The 19384-nt window shown below is 42.9% G+C and overlaps 1 protein-coding gene across 1 annotated transcript; it reads left to right on the top strand.

The window, feature by feature from the left end:
• Positions 1 to 367: 367 nt before the first annotated feature.
• LOC123653774 (E3 ubiquitin-protein ligase rififylin) lies at positions 368 to 16501 on the top strand. The gene is made up of 8 exons (XM_045589757.1): positions 368 to 602; positions 11634 to 11819; positions 12072 to 12176; positions 12462 to 12653; positions 13894 to 13925; positions 14028 to 14154; positions 14598 to 14780; positions 15603 to 16501. Exons 1-8 carry the CDS (start codon positions 368 to 370, stop codon positions 15776 to 15778), a joined length of 1236 nt encoding a protein of 411 aa, XP_045445713.1. The 3' UTR covers positions 15779 to 16501.
• Positions 16502 to 19384: the final 2883 nt, after the last annotated feature.

Below are 19384 nucleotides of genomic sequence, written 5' to 3'. Positions count from 1 at the left end.
AGTATTTTATATAAAACGAAACATTCTTTAAGACACTAATTCTTAAATGGCATTATGTACATTAAATCGGTATATCAGTAAATACATGTCTAATTGGCAGATTGTCTAATTAGTCTGTGGTCACAAAATAATCTATGAACGTTGTTTTTCGTGATGGCAGTTGCGGATTTGTGGCTGGTGTGATGTTTTGGTTTTTTTTGTAAGATATAACTCCTTGTCATTATAACCAATGCAAGGTTTTTTAACACATGGAATCTTATACGTATCCTGCAATCGAAAAAATGACAGTGTCTCTATAAAAATAAAGTGCTGTGGGGTGAATTAAATATTATGTCCGATGATAATTCGAGGACGTGAACATCATAAAATGCCGTGCGAAAGCTGTGCCGTGCAGTTCAGCGTATTTAAAAGAAAACGAGCTTGTTCTGAATGCGAGCGGTTCTACTGCAGCGGCTGCTTACGGAGAGGTGGCGGTACCATGTGTGGTCCCTGCAGGGTACTCTCGACTCGCCCTCTATACAGGCAGAGCATTTCTCATCTGAAAGTACGTGACCTCCAATGTTTCCTACAACGACAGAACGTTTCCACTAGAGGATGCGTCGGTGAGTAGCTGATGTCAGAATAATTATAGTATGATAAGACAGTCTAGAATGATCTAAAAACGAACTGACGTTTTGATTTAAATTTACCACTTTTTTTGTAACGGTACGTTGTCCACTGCCGTTCGAATGTCGAACAGAGTTTTTACTTAGAATAAAAACCCTGAAAAGCGTTCAAACAGTCTCAAACTATTTTACTAATAAGATGCAAAAAGAAAAACTGCACGAGTACAAGTAAGAAATACTATTTAGTTTGACATATTTTGTTGAAAATATGAATAGAATTAAAGAAGAACATATAAATACTGTCTATATTACATATTTTAACTACAGAATTCTCTTTTACTAATGATTGGGTAGTGATTAGATATCATTATTTTTGTAGAGCTCATTTTGAGACAAACTTCTTCAGCATTCCATGGATTCACTGTGCGGGTGTTGAGTCCATCGTGTGGCAGAGGGAGAAACTGAGAATAGAGCAGTTTTTGTGACGTGTAGGTTTAAGAGGCCCCCTTTGAGATGAGCATGAACGCTCACCATCACTGCTCGAGTTGCTTGCCCGGCCTAGCCAAATTTGGTAGGAATCTCACTCTAAAATAGAACTTACTGCAGTTCTCGACAGGCCAAGGTCTTTCAGAGATTATAGAGAGATTTTGCTGGTATACCTCTCGCTCCTACTTCTACCGCATATAAATTATTAGCCATTAGCATAGCCATTTTTGTTAAATTCATTTGTTAGATAGTAATATTTAATTTTGTTGTTATGATCTTTAGGAATGTTGATTTCCCAATCCGCTACAGTGAGCTCTACTGTTTATTCATATATTAATTATTTATTTAAATATTAATATGTAAAACTAGTTTTATTTATTTCTTTTTTAAATTATGTATTGCAACACAACATTCTTAAACTTAAGCTATTATAATATAAAGTATGATAAAATATAAAATATCTCTAAATAGCATGTCTGTGACATATGTATAGATAAGTATAGATAAAACTACCAGAAGATTTGCATGATTTCACCTGTATTGAATTAATATACAATATACAAGTTAAAATTAAGGGCTATATATTACTATTCTTCGTGTAGCAATAGTTAATAAAATCCAGTAAACTGGCTTTATATAATACTATTGTTACGGACGGCTTACGTCACAATTGATTGTTTTTGTTAGTTATAAGTAGGCTAATAAAATAAAGTATTAAGTAGTACGTAAGATACATAGATATAAGTAAATTGTATCTTAGACATTAAGCTATGTAATCATATTGTAAAAATAATGTAAGAGTAAGACGAATGTATGCGAGAAAACAGGAGATGGCAACAGGCACGAGAGAAAGAGAGAGGGCAACAGTATGAAATAGACATACGGGCCAGAAAGTGAGGCAAAACACCCCTTCTACCAAACGCAGGCTGAAGTTGGTACTTGTCTCAAACGGGTCCGATCGGTTGGTGCTCCGCAAAGGGCGGGGCCAAGATATACCGTTATCAAACGGGCCCGTTACGTTGGTACTCTGCAAAGGGCGGGGCCAAGATGTACCGTTATCAAACGGGTCCGTTAGATTGGTACTCCGCAAAGGGCGGGGCCAAGATCTACCGTTATTAACCGTCCTATTAGGTTGGTACTTGTCGCCAACATGTACCGTTATGTTGCCCACTCTCCTAGAAGCAGGTCTGTGATTGGTCAACGCAAATGGCGTGACCTAGACCTACCGCCATTGGCCCGATGCAAAGGCGCGGGAAATGTACTAGCCATCTCCCGTTATGCGGCTGTTACCGGGGTGTGGGAAACGCTATATAACGCGTTTCCCAGCAACAGCCAGTCACTCTCAAACGAACATTCGCCGCACTCAAACAAGAACAAGGAAGAAATAAAGAAATAACAACCGAGGAAACAATTGAAGTTTAATTAAGAAGCTTTGCAACCTCAACAGTGTTTGGTCCTTCGAAAATCGGATAAGAAGTGTGGTGCTTTCGCCATACTCAATAGTGTTTGGTCCTTCGAACGTCGGATACAGAAAAAAGAAAAAATCAGCGTCATGGCAAGTTACACAAGAAGCCGCAAGAACAGATCAGAATCGGGAATCGGTGAATCGGAACGCGCCTTACAAGCAAATTCTGCCACCTTTCAACAGATCCACGAAGAATCTCCGAGATCACCATCAACAGCCGTAGAAACAATATCGCAAGGAAGAGCGATAGAAAAATCGCCGGTGCGAATTTCTATGGCACCCCCGGCGCCCCTCGCCCCGCTAGAAGGAGATAGCGCACAACCGTCGTCGTCACAGCGGACAGAGACGACACAGTCTTGTAGGCCTCTATCGCCTACAGGTACTGTGCGCTCTCGGCGGTCGACAAACAGCGCTATAGCCCGCATTAGATTAGCCGAGTACGAGGCTGAAAAGCAACTAGCGGAGCTCGAAGAAAAGCGCCTGAACATACACAAAAATCTAATCAAAAGGCGATTAGAGGCGAACATCTCGGCGATAGAAGCGGATGAAGCGGCGACCATAGACGAAAATGAAAGAGTCTGCGAATGGATCGATAGGAGTCAAGCTACCAACCAACCACAGGAGCCAGACGTACAACCTCCCCTCGCAACGGAAGTGCGGGGGGAGGAGCGGATGCAACAAAGAGGGGAAGGGATCGAACAGCTGGCAAACGTGTTAGAGAAGATGATCCATTCCAGACCGCCGCCGCGACAGACGTCAGACCTCCCGCCATTCAACGGTAGCATCATGGAGTGGCTTCCCTTCAAGGCGGCTATGGAAGATTCGACGCGACTGTATAAGTTCAGCGCAACAGAGAATCTTCTCCGACTAAGAAATAGCCTCCGAGGGGAAGCAAGAGAGATAGTGCTCTCTCAGCTATACACGGCAACTCACCCGGATCTTATTATGAAGACGCTGGAAATGAAGTATGGCCGGCCCGAATACATCGTAGATAAGGCGATGGAAGATCTAAAGAGACTTCCGAGGGTCGGCAGCTCCAGCGGAGAATTGAACGAGTTAGCCGTCAAGCTCCAGAACATCGTCTACACAATGAAGAGTGTAGACAAAAGAGGTTATCTCCAGAATCCGCTATTAATAAGGGACGTCATGGAGAAGCTTAGCCCGCATTTAATAAGCAAATGGGCGGAACACGCGGCGGTGAATGAAGAGAGAATCGCCTGTGACAACGAGATAACGGTGCTCGCCGAGTTTTTGATGGCGGAAGCAGACAAGCTGCTACGTTTCACGCACACCGGTAGACACGGCGCTTCAGGGTTTCTCAGAAGGGAGCGACCAACAACGAAGAGGACCGTGGTTAAAGAAAGGGTATTTACTACTAGTGAAGCAACGCGTGAAGAGCAATCAGTCATGTGCTTCCGATGCAAGTCGACGAGTCACTATACCCCGTTGTGTCCGCAGCTAAAGAAACTTACTACGAATGAAGTGTGGAAGTGGGCTAAGGAACAGCGGCTATGCTTCAGATGTATGAAGCGGAAACATAGCAGAGCCACATGCCAGGCAAAACTCTGCGGAGTCGATGGATGCAAGATGCCACACCACGCCATTTTGCACAAAAAAACAGAAATTGTTCCTAAAGAGGAAGAACCGTGTGCAGAACAGAGCACACCGGCGACAGTAATGAATGTCGCAACAAAGTCAATGCCAGGAACCGTGTTACTGAAGACCTGCAAGGTAAAATTAAGTGGTCTACGGGGGGAGGTCATCACGGACGCGCTCCTCGACGAAGGGTCTACAGTAACGTTGATCGACGAAGACCTGGCATACGAGATCGTCAAAGGGGGTCCGAAGAAGCCGCTCAAGCTTAAAGGTATCAATGAAGATCGACGAGTGAGCAGCGCAACGGTGAAGTTCCACATCCAAGGCGTACACGAGGATGTGAAACACGAGATTACAGCAAGAACGGTCAAAGGGTTGCAGCTGTGTCGGCAGCGAGTACCGGATAATTTGACTCGATACAAACATCTACGAGGCGTCGTGAGACACACCGTCAACGAAGATGTCAAGCCTCGGATGTTGATCGGTGCTGACAACTGGCACCTGATTGTGTCGAGACAACTGCGTACCGGTAAACACAACGAACCAGCCGCATCGAGAACCATGCTGGGATGGGTGATCCACGGTTCAGTGCCCGAAAGGATTATAATGCAGAAAGAAGAATCTGTGCTCCACGTGTTCACCCCAGCCAGCGATTTGCAGCTGCAAAGGCTCGTCGAGAAACACTTCGACGTCGACTCACTGGGAATAACGAACAAAACTCGAGTCAGTGAGAACGACAAGAGAGCGGAGCGGATCCTAAAGGAGACGATCAAACGAAAAGGCGATCAGTTCGAGGTCGGGTTACCATGGAAAACTGACAACCTGGTACTACCCGACAGCTACGAATACGCGCTCAAGAGGCTTCGCACGCTCGAAAAGAAAATGAGCAAGGAGCCCGCATTCAAAAGCGAATACGGGAAGCAAGTCGCGAATCTCATCGGTAAGGGCTACGCAGAGGAATGCGACGGTAGCGAACAAGCAAGCAGCGTCAAGTGGTACCTACCACACTTCGCCGTCGTCAACATAAACAAGCCAGAACGGGTACGGATGGTGTTCGACGCAGCGGCCAGAGTGGACGGCGTGAGCTTGAACGACTGCCTTCTGGAGGGACCGGATTTGCTAGCATCATTGACCGGTATATTATTCGGGTTCCGCGAGAAGAAGATCGCGGTCACGGCGGATATCGAGGAAATGTTCCTACGAGTGAAGATCCGCCCCGAAGATCAATCGGCACAGATGTTCCTGTGGCGAGACGGTCCCAATGAAAAACCGCGCACATTTAAAATGACGTCAATGATATTCGGAGCGTCGTGTTCACCGTTTCTCGCTCACAGCGTGAGAAACTACAACGCTTCCGAATTTGAAGACGAGTACCCCGAGCCAGCGCGAGCCATAAAGGAGAAACACTACATGGATGACTACTTAGACAGCTTCGACGACGAAAACAAAGCGATCGAAACGATACGGGACGTCATGCGAATACATGAAAGGGCTAACTTTAACCTGCGGGGATGGAACTCGAACAGCACAAAGGTGCTCGAGAGTATACCGGACGTTAAGCGATCAAAGAACTCAGACGTCCGACTGACGGCGCACCAAATGGAGAAGACTCTCGGGCTCAGATGGAACCCGAGAGAGGACACTGTCGGCTTCAATACGGACATCAAAAGAGTCCCGGAAGACGTCAAAACTCAACGTAGAGTGCCGACAAAGCGGGAGGCACTAAGCGCCGTCATGTCTGTCTACGATCCACTAGGACTCATTAGCTAGTACACCGTGGTAGGGAAGATAATCCTACAAAGGCTGTGGCTGAAGAAGGTGCAATGGGACGAAGAGCTCCCAAGCGACGAAGCTGAAGAGTTTCAGCAGTGGGTAACCGGTCTAGAAGACATCTCCGCCCTGGCTCTGCCGCGATGCTACAGTAGGGAGATAGCACCGGGGTCAGAAGTACAGCTGCACGTGTTCAACGACGCTAGTGAACAAGCCTTTGCGACGACAGCCTACTGGAGGATCCGTCACGAGGACGGCGCCATAGAAGTAGCGCATGCCATGGGAAAAGCAAAGGTGGCGCCGTTAAAGCTGTTAACGATACCGCGGCTAGAACTGCAGGCGGCGGTTATTGGAGCTCGGATGGCCAGTGTGATAGTTAAAGAACACACATGGAAACCGAGCAAGGATGTTTACTGGACCGACTCCAAAACGGTGCTTCATTGGATCCGAAACGAAGACAAGAAGTACACACCGTTCGTGGCACACAGGCCTGCTGAAATCGCCGAGTTATCACATAGAGACGACTGGCGATGGATATCAACAGACGACAACGTAGCAGACGACGCTACGCGCATTGGAACCAGACGGATAAGCAGAACGGACCGCTGGTTCAATGGACCTTCGTTTTTGAGAACGCCTGAGGAAGAGTGGCCTACAATGATACCGGACGGCGAGCGAAGCGACGAAGTAGTGTACAGTACGTCAGAAGGGAGTACTAGCGATGACGTCACGCTACCCGACATCAGCCGGTTCTCATCGTATAAGAGGCTAATAAGAGCCACGGCCATGGTACGATTATTCATCGAGAGACTCAAACAAAAACAGAGAGACATCCCGTTGCAAGTAGCGCACATGAAAGACGCCGAAGCGAGGTGGATACGACAATCTCAAAAGGAGTCGTTCGGCGATGAGTTAAACAGGTTAAAAAGAAAACAGCCGCTTCGTAAAAACAGCAAGCTTACGAAGTTGGACCCGGAAACAGAAGACGGCATCTTAAAAGCAAGAGGACGCATTGGAGCGTCAACGGTAACAACACACTCCAACCGACCAGTGATATTAGACGGCGGGCACTCCTTCACAAGGTTACTGATAGACAACGGACATCGGAACGCCGGGCACGCGAATAACGAGCGCGTAGTAAATGACCTACGCCAACGGTTCGTTATATTTCGCCTGCGACCGACAGTAAGAAAGATAGCAAAGGGCTGTCAGTTCTGTCGGGTGTACAAAGCGACGCCTAGGCGTCTACCGAAGGGAGACCTACCTACCTGCGGAACGAATTGATCCGGGGCACCGCGCATTTACATACTGTGGTGTGGACTACTTCGGTCCCTTGACGGTAACCATCGGAAGGAGGCACGAGAAGAGATGGTGTGCACTGTTCACATGCCTAACAACGCGAGCAGTGCACCTAGAGATCGTACCGTCTCTATCAACGGACTCGGCAATTATGGCGTTGCGACGAATGGCCGCCAGAAGGGGCTGGCCGCGAGTTATTTACTCCGACAACGCCACGAATTTCCGAGGCGCCGACGTCGAGCTGCGAGATTGTTATCGAAAATGGATCCCCGAGCTCCGGAACTACTGTCTACAATATGAGACAGAATGGCGATTCATACCACCGGGGGCGCCACACATGGGAGGCGCATGGGAACGATTGGTGCGGTCTGTTAAAGCGGCGCTCAGTACAACGTTGAAGGAGAAGTCTCCGAAGGAGGAAGTGCTTCAGACACTACTCACGGAAGCAGAGTACAGCATAAATGCGAGGCCGCTGACGCACGTTCCAGTAGACTACGAAGAGGAAGAAGCCTTAACTCCAAATCACTTCTTAATGGGGTCGTCGACAGGCCTGCCTAGGACGGGGCCGTGTATCGAAGCGGATCGCAGCACATGGCGGCGATCACAGGCGATGGCGGACCAGTTCTGGAGACGATGGCTCAGGGAGTACCTGCCGACACTCATACCAAGAGGGCAATCGAGGATGGAGGGACCGCAGCTGCAGCCGAACGACCTCGTCATGATCGTCGACGGCACGCTGCCACGCAACACATGGCCCAGGGGGATCATCGTACGAGTGTATCCGGGACCAGACGGCGTCGTCCGAGCGGCCGACGTGCGAACCAAGGGAGGTGTGTTCCGGAGACCTGCAACGAAGATCGCCGTCCTGCTGAGGGGAGAGGCTGCGAAGAGTCTACGCCGGGGGGAGAATGTTACGGACGGCTTACGTCACAATTGATTGTTTTTGTTAGTTATAAGTAGGCTAATAAAATAAAGTATTAAGTAGTACGTAAGATACATAGATATAAGTAAATTGTATCTTAGACATTAAGCTATGTAATCATATTGTAAAAATAATGTAAGAGTAAGACGAATGTATGCGAGAAAACAGGAGATGGCAACAGGCACGAGAGAGAGAGAGAGGGCAACAGTATGAAATAGACATACGGGCCAGAAAGTGAGGCAAAACACCCCTTCTACCAAACGCAGGCTGAAGTTGGTACTTGTCTCAAACGGGTCCGATCGGTTGGTGCTCCGCAAAGGGCGGGGCCAAGATATACCGTTATCAAACGGGCCCGTTACGTTGGTACTCTGCAAAGGGCGGGGCCAAGATGTACCGTTATCAAACGGGTCCGTTAGATTGGTACTCCGCAAAGGGCGGGGCCAAGATCTACCGTTATTAACCGTCCTATTAGGTTGGTACTTGTCGCCAACATGTACCGTTATGTTGCCCACTCTCCTAGAAGCAGGTCTGTGATTGGTCAACGCAAATGGCGTGACCTAGACCTACCGCCATTGGCCCGATGCAAAGGCGCGGGAAATGTACTAGCCATCTCCCGTTATGCGGCTGTTACCGGGGTGTGGGAAACGCTATATAACGCGTTTCCCAGCAACAGCCAGTCACTCTCAAACGAACATTCGCCGCACTCAAACAAGAACAAGGAAGAAATAAGAAATAAAGAAATAACAACCGAGGAAACAATTGAAGTTTAATTAAGAAGCTTTGCAACCTCAACAGTGTTTGGTCCTTCGAAAATCGGATAAGAAGTGTGGTGCTTTCGCCATACTCAATAACTATGTAATTCTATCTATATGTATTGTAATTGTACTGTGTGGCTACGGTACTAAAGAATATAGCCACCCCCTCTCTTCCCGTGGGTGTCGTAAGAGGCGACTAACTTAAAAAGCCGACCAGTGCGGGATAACCATCCAACTGCTGGCTTTGAAATACACAGGCTGAAGACGGGCAGCAGCGTCTTCGGTGCGACAAAGCCAGCCCTGCGGTCACCAACCCACCTGCCCAGCGTGGTGACTATGGGCAAAACACATAAGTTCATGCTATTTTTGGCGTAAGCTTGTGGAGGCCTATGTCCAGCAGTGGACTGTATAGATTGTAATGATGATGTAATTCTATCATCTTACTATACATTATATTTCCATATAGAGGCCTAGATATAATAAAGATCATTCATTACTATTTATTACACAATAATTTTTAGTAATCTTTAAATTCTGAGAGATACTGTTATATCTTTATTAAGGATAATAACGTCCTCGAAGATCTCATAGATATGATTGATTGTGACTAATACATAACACAATTTTTTTACGAAACTAGCTGAAATATTTATAATTATTTCGCTTGATTTTCGAAAAAAAAAACGAATGTTGCTTTTATGTTTGGTGCAGTGTCTGTAGCCTTAAATACGGTAAGACGGTCACGCTAGGATTATTGTTATTCGAGTCGTCGGAGTATTAATGTTAAAATTTATATTCATTAAAATATTGTCCTCGAGTGTAACGTTTAAGTTATGGATAAAAGTGTTGAAAAATTAAAGTGATTGTTTTGTATCCAAAATAGTTTTATTGATTGATTGATTGATTGATTGATTTTCCACGGGCTATTCTCCGCAACTCTAAAATAGTTTTATTATGAAACGAATTATCACGACGTATAGCCCAAACATGATTATATTGAAGATATTGATGTCATATTGGTGACGTCACTTTATTAAAAATCCTACGCTCATTTTAGAATTCTAGATAGACGGTCTCTAAGCGGCGTATTAAGGTGTAAGATGTACCAGTTTTTAAATTAGACCTCCTGCAATAAAACTGCAAAGACCACACAATATTTCATTCAGAGTGTTGCGTGATATGGAGATAAACACACAGATGGACCGAACAAATTCTAAAAATTATATTTTTCTATTATAGCCCTATGAAAACCCTTCATACATTTGTATTGATGTCATTACAATCAAGTTGAACAAAAACAAAATTGTTATTATTTTTATTATCATCATCTATTTATCTTTCAAATATCTCCTACGTAGAGATATCAGTTACAGTTTTATTATAGGTATAGAGTTTACATTTTTAACCGACTTCCAAAAAAGGAGGAGGTTCTCAATTCGACTGTATTTTTTTTTTATGTATGTTACATCAAACTTTTGACCGTGTGGACCGATTTCGACAAATTTTCTTTTAATCATAATTGTGTTTGCTCGCAAACGAAAAAAAAACCGACTTCAATTACATCGACGAGTAATATAACGTAGATCGACGAAAAAATAGTCAAGTAACTGCGCGTTATCAAAGATTACTCAAAAAGTAGTTATCAGATCTCAATAAAATTTATATGTGGCCACATGACAAACATCGGCTTTCGATTAAATTAAAAATTATTAAAATCGGTACACCCAGTAAAAAGTTATTGCGGATTTTCAAGAAGTTCCCTCGATTTCTCTGGGATCCCATCATCAGATCCTGGTTTCCTTATCATGGTACTAAACTAAGGATATCTTCTTTCCAACAAAAAAAGAATTATCAAAATCGTTACACCCAGTAAAAAGTTATTGCGGATTTTCAAGAATTTCCATCAATTTCTCTGGGATCCCATCATCAGATCCTGGTTTCCTTATTATGGTACTAAACTTGCGATATCTCCTTTCTAACAAAAGTACTTTTCGAGTTAAATCTAATAATGCGTTTTTACTTGACGCTTTTTTCGTCGACCTGCGTTGTATTATACCGCATAACTTTCTACTGGATGTACCGATTTTGATCATTCTTTTTTTGTTAGAAAGGGGATATCTCTACTTTTGTACCATGATAAGGAAACCAGGATCTGATGATGGGATCCCAGAGAAATCGAGGGAAACTCTCGAAAATACCGATTTTGATAATTTTTAATTTAATCGAAAGCTGATGCTTATCATGTGGTCACATATAAATTTTATCGAAATCTGATAACTACTTTTTGAGTAATCTTTGATAACGCGTAGTTACTTGCCTATTTTTTCGTCGATATACTTGTATTTATTGTTGTATTTATTACTCGTCGATGTAATTAAAGTCGGTTTTTTTTTTCGTTTGCGAGCAAACACAATTATATAATAAATAAATAAATAAATAAATAAACAATTCTAACTCGACTGCCCCTCACTACAATTTGCTCCTGTGTCGTGGATCCAGAAACACGCACAGTACACAAGCACAAACGCACAGACCCCGGCAAACATCTGTATGGCCAATACAAATGTATGCCATGCGAGGAGATTGAACCAGCGATTGGCATCGCAACAGCAATCAAAAGCTGTTGTGACAATTGCGTTAACGCATCATGTAATATACTGTATAATAAACTGAACAAATGAACATATAATAAAGACTGTTTACGCTTGTTAACAATAAATATCAAAACATTCCAGAGAAAGAGGAGTTGCTAAGTTTGTGTGTATCGCACGTAAACAGCGCGGCGTACCGACGACGCGCGCCGCGCTCCGGTGCCAGTCCCTTCAGTACGCTCAAGGGCATCACATCGAACATCAATGAGTTCATCAATTCAGCCTTCGACCTACGAAACCCAGCACATCCGGCGCCCCCACCTAATAGAAGTAGGTTCTTTATACTTTATTAATCTATTATTTCTGGTGCTTTCGGATTTGTAAAAATTGTCAACAATACTAACTATATCTTTTACCGATTGGTCCACAAAGTCATATTAAGTTAGTTCATAAATTCTTTGATTTCGCTAAATACATTATTTAAAATTTATACATGGATGTACTATTCTTTGTACTGAGTTTTTTTTTTTGTATAATTTGTGATCATATTTCTTAATTATAATTTGTATATTAACTTTGCAGGTAGTTGCTTTAATTCATCGCACGCACATTCTCCAACAAACGCGAACGCAAGCTCAACTGAAGCTAATGTCAACATTCCCGACCGACGCTTTACACCCACGCCAGGTATATCAATATGATATTATAAAAATTGTCACAACGAACTGACCAATTTGGAAATCAGAAAGGCCTGTAAGAACATAGACAAGAAAAGTAAGAACATAACCCATCATGCCGCTGTATTCCTGGTTGTTGAATAATTTTACTACTCACATATTAATCGATGATGATAAAAATATATGTATGTAACCTCTGTCAGATTCTTCTTCAAATAATATCTCTTGGAAAATTCTGATTTATTGGTTGGTTTACGCAATTAATGAGCAAACATTTAATAATGTGTTCTATCAGGTGGTGAGCGAGATGTACGAGACATGCGAGTCCCTGTACCTGAGATGAGGCCAGTGAGTGAGAGTGGTGTGGAGGAAGGCGAGTGTGAGGCCGAGGTGCCCGCGCGGGACACCACCGACTGCTTCGAGATAGAGGACCTCGACGACACTGGCTGGGAGTTCGTCACGAGGCCCGCTGACCCTCTACCCAACGGTACTATTACTCTCTAGCTAGCTAGTTGCGATTGTGCGAGGTGAGATTAAAATTGGTGCAGATTTCAAAACCTGATAATATATTGAATATTTTTGCTAAGAATTAGTAGAGGTACAGAATTACAAAAAAAAAAAAATATTTTTTTTTCAAATTTATATTTCGTTTATGTAAAATGATCGGTAAAAAGACGAATACAATTTACAACACACTAGGGTGGCCTGTATCTAGAAAAAAAAGTCGACGCTATTAGTATTATTGTCACATTATTTGTATTTACTATGAATAAAAAATGCCGGCGGCACACTCTAACATCTAAACAATAGGACTAATAACATAGTGTTTCACGAAGCTCTCGTTGGATAATCCTAAGTCTCATCCTATGCTCCCACTAAATTTTCCTGTGAACTACAGTAAACTTTTAGCCAGTGTTATGTGCTATACTACTAAATGTTCAGGGTGAAATTGATATTCAGAAATATTCAAAATATAAAATAAAACCTTTACAATAAACACTTACTATAAAAGATTGACATTTGTAATATTTTGTAAGCATTTTTTTACGTTCAACATAGAGAAAAAGAAAAAATACAATATATAAAACATAACAACAAATCGCTTTACGGTAACATTGTTTTATAACTTATTAACAAATTATGTTTCGTGAAAATTTAAAATATAGGTAAAGGACACGGCTTATTTTATCGCTCATGCTGTTCATTCACTTATATTCATTCACCTCCAAAAATATTATGACCACATCCCTATTTGCCTTATAAAAAAAGATATTGAAATGTCATATTCAAAAATATTAATTATCTGTACTCTCTAAATTCGTATTTTAACTGTTTTTATGTGTTTAAAATGATAAATTATTATTCAGACTAGGCTGTATGGATTATAGTCCTTTGCCTTTCCCTATTGGGGATAAATTTTAAAACAACAACATGATAAATTATTATTTCTTTTTAGTGAAATAAATAGTAAATTGAGTTTTACAAATGTCTGTACGCTAATGTGTTGTGAATGTGAGTGATAAATGCGGAAAAAACGTTAATTACGTATTGGCAAGGGCTTATTTACTAAATAAGACAGTTCCAAAAAATAGACTTTCGTTTCGCTTCCTTCGCCATATGTACGAATCGATATTAAAAGACATCCCCTTAGCGAAAAAGTTGCAGCTATAGTTGTTTATGCGTCCAAGTCTATGTCTAGCAACTAAAAGTGCGTGTTTTACTGTCAGACTCGGAGGTGCTGCTGACAGCAGCGGGTGTGGCGGGTGCGACGGGTGCGACGAATGTGACGGATGTGACGGGTGCGACGAATGTGACGGATGTGACGGATGTGACGGGTGCGACGGGTGCTCTGGGCGCGGAGGGCATGCCGCGGCGCGCAGCTTCCGAACTGGAGCTTCGCCGCAGCGAGTCGGCCACCTCACGCGACAGCGACACCGCCAGTCTACAGGACGAGCCCCTGCTGTCCGCACCGTCCGTCGAAGGCAGTGGTCTGTACTTACCTTTTGCTTTATAGCATTGTAGTTTTGTACTATTTAGTTAATCTCGGTGTTAACTTTACATCATAAGAATGAGACCCTTTATTATTATAGACAAAGCCCAGTAAAGTATTTTCATAAATATTACGAATTTGATTGTACCTAGTTGAATTAAAAATAAATAATACAAACACTTCACACTCAACAGCTAAGCCTAGCTAGGCCAATAGGATTTTCTCCTGTATTGGAGGTCCGAAAACACATAAATAACAAGTACAAATACTCAGACAACGACAAGCATCTGTATATATGGATTACACAAATGTTTTTCTTGAGTGGGTATTGAACCCGCGTCCACAAGTGTAAGAGAATTATCTGCTGCAAACCATTACTATAACACATTGTTAAACAGTTTGCTCAATAAGCGCTCGAATCGTTCCTCATATATGTTCCAGACAGCCCTAGCCAGCTGACGCTGGAACAGATCAGCCAGCCGTCACAACTGGAGCGCCTGAGCGTGAAGCAGCTGAAGGAGCTGCTGGCGCGCAACCGCGTGGAGTTCCGCGGCTGTCTCGAGCGCGCCGACCTGCTGCAGCGCGCGCGCACGCTGTGGGCCGACCACGCCAAGTACCGGGACGGTGAGGCACACTATACACCTCTGTGGGCCGACCACGCCAAGTACCGGGACGGTGAGGCACACTATACACCTCTGTGGGCCGACCACGCCAAGTACCGGGACGGTGAGGCACACTATACACCTCTGTGGGCCGACCACGCCAAGTACCGGGACGGTGAGGCACACTATACACCTCTGTGGGCCGACCACGCCAAGTACCGGGACGGTGAGGCACACTATACACCTCTGTGGGCCGACCACGCCAAGTACCGGGACGGTGAGGCACACTATACACCTCTGTGGGCCGACCACGCCAAGTACCGGGACGGTGAGGCACACTATACACCTCTGTGGGCCGACCACGCCAAGTACCGGGACGGTGAGGCACTGCTTTCTGGTATATGACCGTTTTAAACAAGTAACAACCGGTTTGGTGTAGTGGTTCGAATGGTCGCCTAAAACACCGACGGTTAGCGGGTTTGATTCCAGATCGAGATTGATATTTATATACGTAAATATATTTCTTTCCGGTTCGGATGTCTGTCCTTGTCAGTCTCCCTACCGTGCCTCGAAGAGCACGTTAAGCTTCGGTCGTTACTCATCATAGGAAACATATAGTCTATAAATCCAAAAATGTACATATAAAGTTTAGACCAAAATTATTAGTTAAGCTATCTTTGTCTCTTAAGTAACGTTATTGACATATCGACGCAGGCTTAATCCCCGCTCACGACAGATATTTGTATAGGCCATATGTTTGTCGTGTTCTGGGTGTTTGTGTATTGTGTATGTTGAGGGCAGTTGAGTGTGAAGCGTCTATTTATGAATCCCGTCACTCCTGCAGAGATCGACAACCTGCCGTTCGAGGAGAGCTGCAAGATCTGCATGGCGGCGCCGCTGGAGTGCGTGCTGCTGGAGTGCGGCCACATCGCCGCCTGCACCGCCTGCTCCAAGCAGCTGGCCGAGTGCCCCATCTGCCGCCAGTACGTCGTGCGGGCCGTGCGCTTCTTCCGCTCCTAAATTGCCACCTGCACACCTACTGCCACTGACCTTCCCTCCTCAAATCGACCCTCCTAAACTCCTCCAACTGATCCTCTAATCTTCCAACTAACCACCTTAACTCCCCTTACTGACCCCCTCGAAATCCCCAACTAGTCCCACTAAAAAAAGTAGGGGACTACTTGACCCCCTAAAATCCTCCAATTCACCCCACCAAACTCCCCCAACCGACCCTCCCTAAACTCCTCTGTCCCACCCCACTCGCAAGAGTCCCTAGTCGGTCGAATTCATTCGATACATGTCATTATCACGCTTCCATGTACAAGTTTCTCGTTGATGGCATGATTACTGCCGTGGAAACATATGACGAAATACTGCGCGAGCGCACTTAGTCGAATTATATGTAATTCGTATAATTTCTCTAGCTGTAAAACAAGTCCAATACCGACATATGCTTTAGGATAGAAATAGCTTATTCGATTCAGGTCTTAGATGAAGTAAGAGGTTGTAGTACATTTATTGAAATATAGTGACGTAACAACACCAGTAACCGTCCGAAGGCTTGCTCAACGAAACCCTCGATTTTAATGGCTTTAGATGTGCCAAATTAATACAAGGTGTATTTAGAACGTAGAGGCCGTATCTACTATCATATATGTGTAATGAATGTATTCTAAAAACCATCGTCTGTCAATCGTGCCATTCTGTTGAAACAGACCAAAATTATATTTTCTAATGAAAGAATTAAATTAAATTACTAACCATACATACCTTTACATTAACATGGCGTTTCAAAAGATCACAAGTCTGGTATTATTACTCACCACTTAAGTATCATTGTCTCATATGGTGTCATCAGTATTTTTTAAACCCAGCCTGGGTTAGTTTTTTTTTTTTTAGAACCAAACCAGCAAACAAGCGTACAGCTCACCTAATGGTAAGCGATTACCGTAGCTTATAGACATCTGCAATACCAGAAGCATCGCAAGTTCTCTTCACCTTACTCACCAACAGGAACACAACACTGCTTAAAAGCAGTATTATTTAGCTGTGATCTTCTGTAAGGTACTTCCCAGTTGGGCTGCTCCAATTTTGAGCAGGACATTTCCTGCTGTGCCCAAATTGTAATTTTGAGCTTCACGGCAGCTAACCATGGTATTGACGAGAACATATAAATCGAATGTAACCTGCCATCACAATGTGAAACTGACGTATGATAATAATTATATTTCATTGTATAACAATCTTTTTGTATAAAAATAGTACAAGTATAAAAAGACTATAAAATATTCCGATAAATAAAATATAATGATAGAATTTATTTTTACATTAACACGTAGAGCACTAAATTAAGCGTTTATATTTCAATGATTGATAATCACGTTCTAAAGTTAGGCTTTTTTAATTTTATTTAATCGAGAAATAACATCCTTACCATATTTAAATATGCTGTCGGTCAAAAGTTTGAGACCACCAATAAAATATCATATTTACTTCAGTGACTACTAAAAATTTGTGTGCTGTAGTTTATAAGTTTTACTTTAAGGGTCATCCTTTTGTATATTTGTTGCCAAACTTCCAAAAGAAATAATAATTTAGACATTAGTATGTCAAATATGATACGATATGTGTATACCAATACAAATTAAATGCTCCGAGCAATGCATGCTACTTGTGTTAACATATAAAGCCAATACTGATGATACAGTGCACAAATGTGGAGTTTCCAAACGTGCTACGGAAAGGGCTGCGCTGGAAATATCTCGAAGATTGAAGATTCTATCAGAAAGAGACTATACGCTAAAAAAACAAAGCCACTGATAAAAAATGTAAGCTCATAGAATCAGCAAGTTGAATTGGCAGTGGATTGATCATGTTTGTCGCAGACCGATGGCCGTTGGAACAGACGACTAGTCCGTTGGCGCAGTTTTTATTTTTGTGTCACTAGGTCGGCAAACAAGCGTACGGCTCACCTGATGGCAAGCGATTACCGTAGCTTATAGACGCCTGCAACACCGGAAGCATCGCAAGCGCGTTGCCGACCCAATCCCCCCAGGAGCTCTGGTCACCTTAATCACCAACAGGAAAACAGTATTATTTGCTGTGATCTTCTGTAAGGCCGAAGTACTTCCCCAGTCGGGCTGCTCCATATTTTGAGCAGGAAATTACTGCTGTGCCCTACCTCAGTGAAAGTAGTGGGCTTTCTGCTCCACGGGTTGTGGTTTCGATACCCGCCTTAGTCTGGGTGTAATATTTGTATTTATATCTTTATATATGTATTGTTTCCATGTATGTTTATAAAAAAATCCATATATATCAGTCGACTGTTATCTAGAATTAGCATTAATTTGCTTACCTTAGGAACAGACGACCGTGTGTGAATGTTAAAAAAAAACAGACGTGCATTAGAGGTTAGATCAGTGTGTCCCAAAGTGGGCGATAACACCCCTTGTGGGCGCTGCAGTACTAAAGGGGGGGGGGGTAAGAGACCTAGAAAAAAAATGGTGGCATTGTGTGGAGGCTTGGGGGGCGATTTGTCATTTAATCTATAAGGACTCTCGACTACAACTTGTGAACATCAACTAATATTCATTAAAAGATTGCTCAAAGGGAGCAATATATATAAAATAATTTATTCTCTTAGTGGACAGTAGACAAAACAAGTTTTGGAACCCCTGGGTTAGATGAAGATCGCAAACAACCGGGATATTTGACTGTTCAATATTCTGGATACTGGCAGGGTGTTGAGATCATTCTTTGATAATGATATGATGGTGGCTCTACCAAAGTACGACCTCTTCTTAGTACCGAGTTGATGTAATTTTGAAAAACAAACGAAAAAGATGCTAGTCCTTCTAAACAATGATAGTAATATAGTTATTTTTCAAGAAAACAAGGGTCCAATACACTTCAAAATTATGAAAAGATTTCTTAGAAATAGATGAAAAGTATGTTGAAAAGTTACAAAAATACTAATATACAGCTATAGTAAGAGATCGATGGAATTAGTGGTCTTGCGCCGGTCTCGACATTAACACAAAGTGAAGCAATTCGAGTGAGCTGGAAGAATATCCCAAAATAATAAACTACTAATACTCAAATACGCGTAAAAATAGATTAATGCAAAGAACGATGTTGAACGAACGACGAACGATTTTGTTTATGATTTATTGAAGCAAAACATCTTTACGCACGCTTGACTTGTAAGCTGTAAATGAGTGTTAAGAAAAGTGTGATCTGGTGAGGTGAACGGAAGTTGACAGGGAGATATGAGTTAGTGAAGATAGAAAAAGAAAGGGGGTTGAGAGAGAGAGGGGGGGTTCGTAAGTCTTACTTCTGTAGTCTGGTCTAAAGCATAATCGTTTTTTTTTTTTTTTTATATATAATTTTCAGTTACAAATTTAAACTAAACGTGGGTATATTGGAGTTGACTAGTGTTGTGAAAAGGTGACACGGCCTGCAATGAGAATGATCACGGAGCCACTAAATGACTTGCTTCGAAATTCAACAACATTGAGATAATTATATGAGTTATTACGTGAAAGACAAACATAACGCGCTAAAGATATAGTCTTGAATATCACGGCAACTTTTGTCGCGTATCGGTTATAAAAAAATACATGTCTT

This window comes from Melitaea cinxia, chromosome 5, assembly GCF_905220565.1.
Source record: "Melitaea cinxia chromosome 5, ilMelCinx1.1, whole genome shotgun sequence".
NCBI lineage: Eukaryota > Metazoa > Arthropoda > Insecta > Lepidoptera > Nymphalidae > Melitaea > Melitaea cinxia.
The sequence above is the reverse complement of the archived record's forward strand: the minus strand, read 5'-3'. Positions and strand labels throughout refer to the sequence as shown.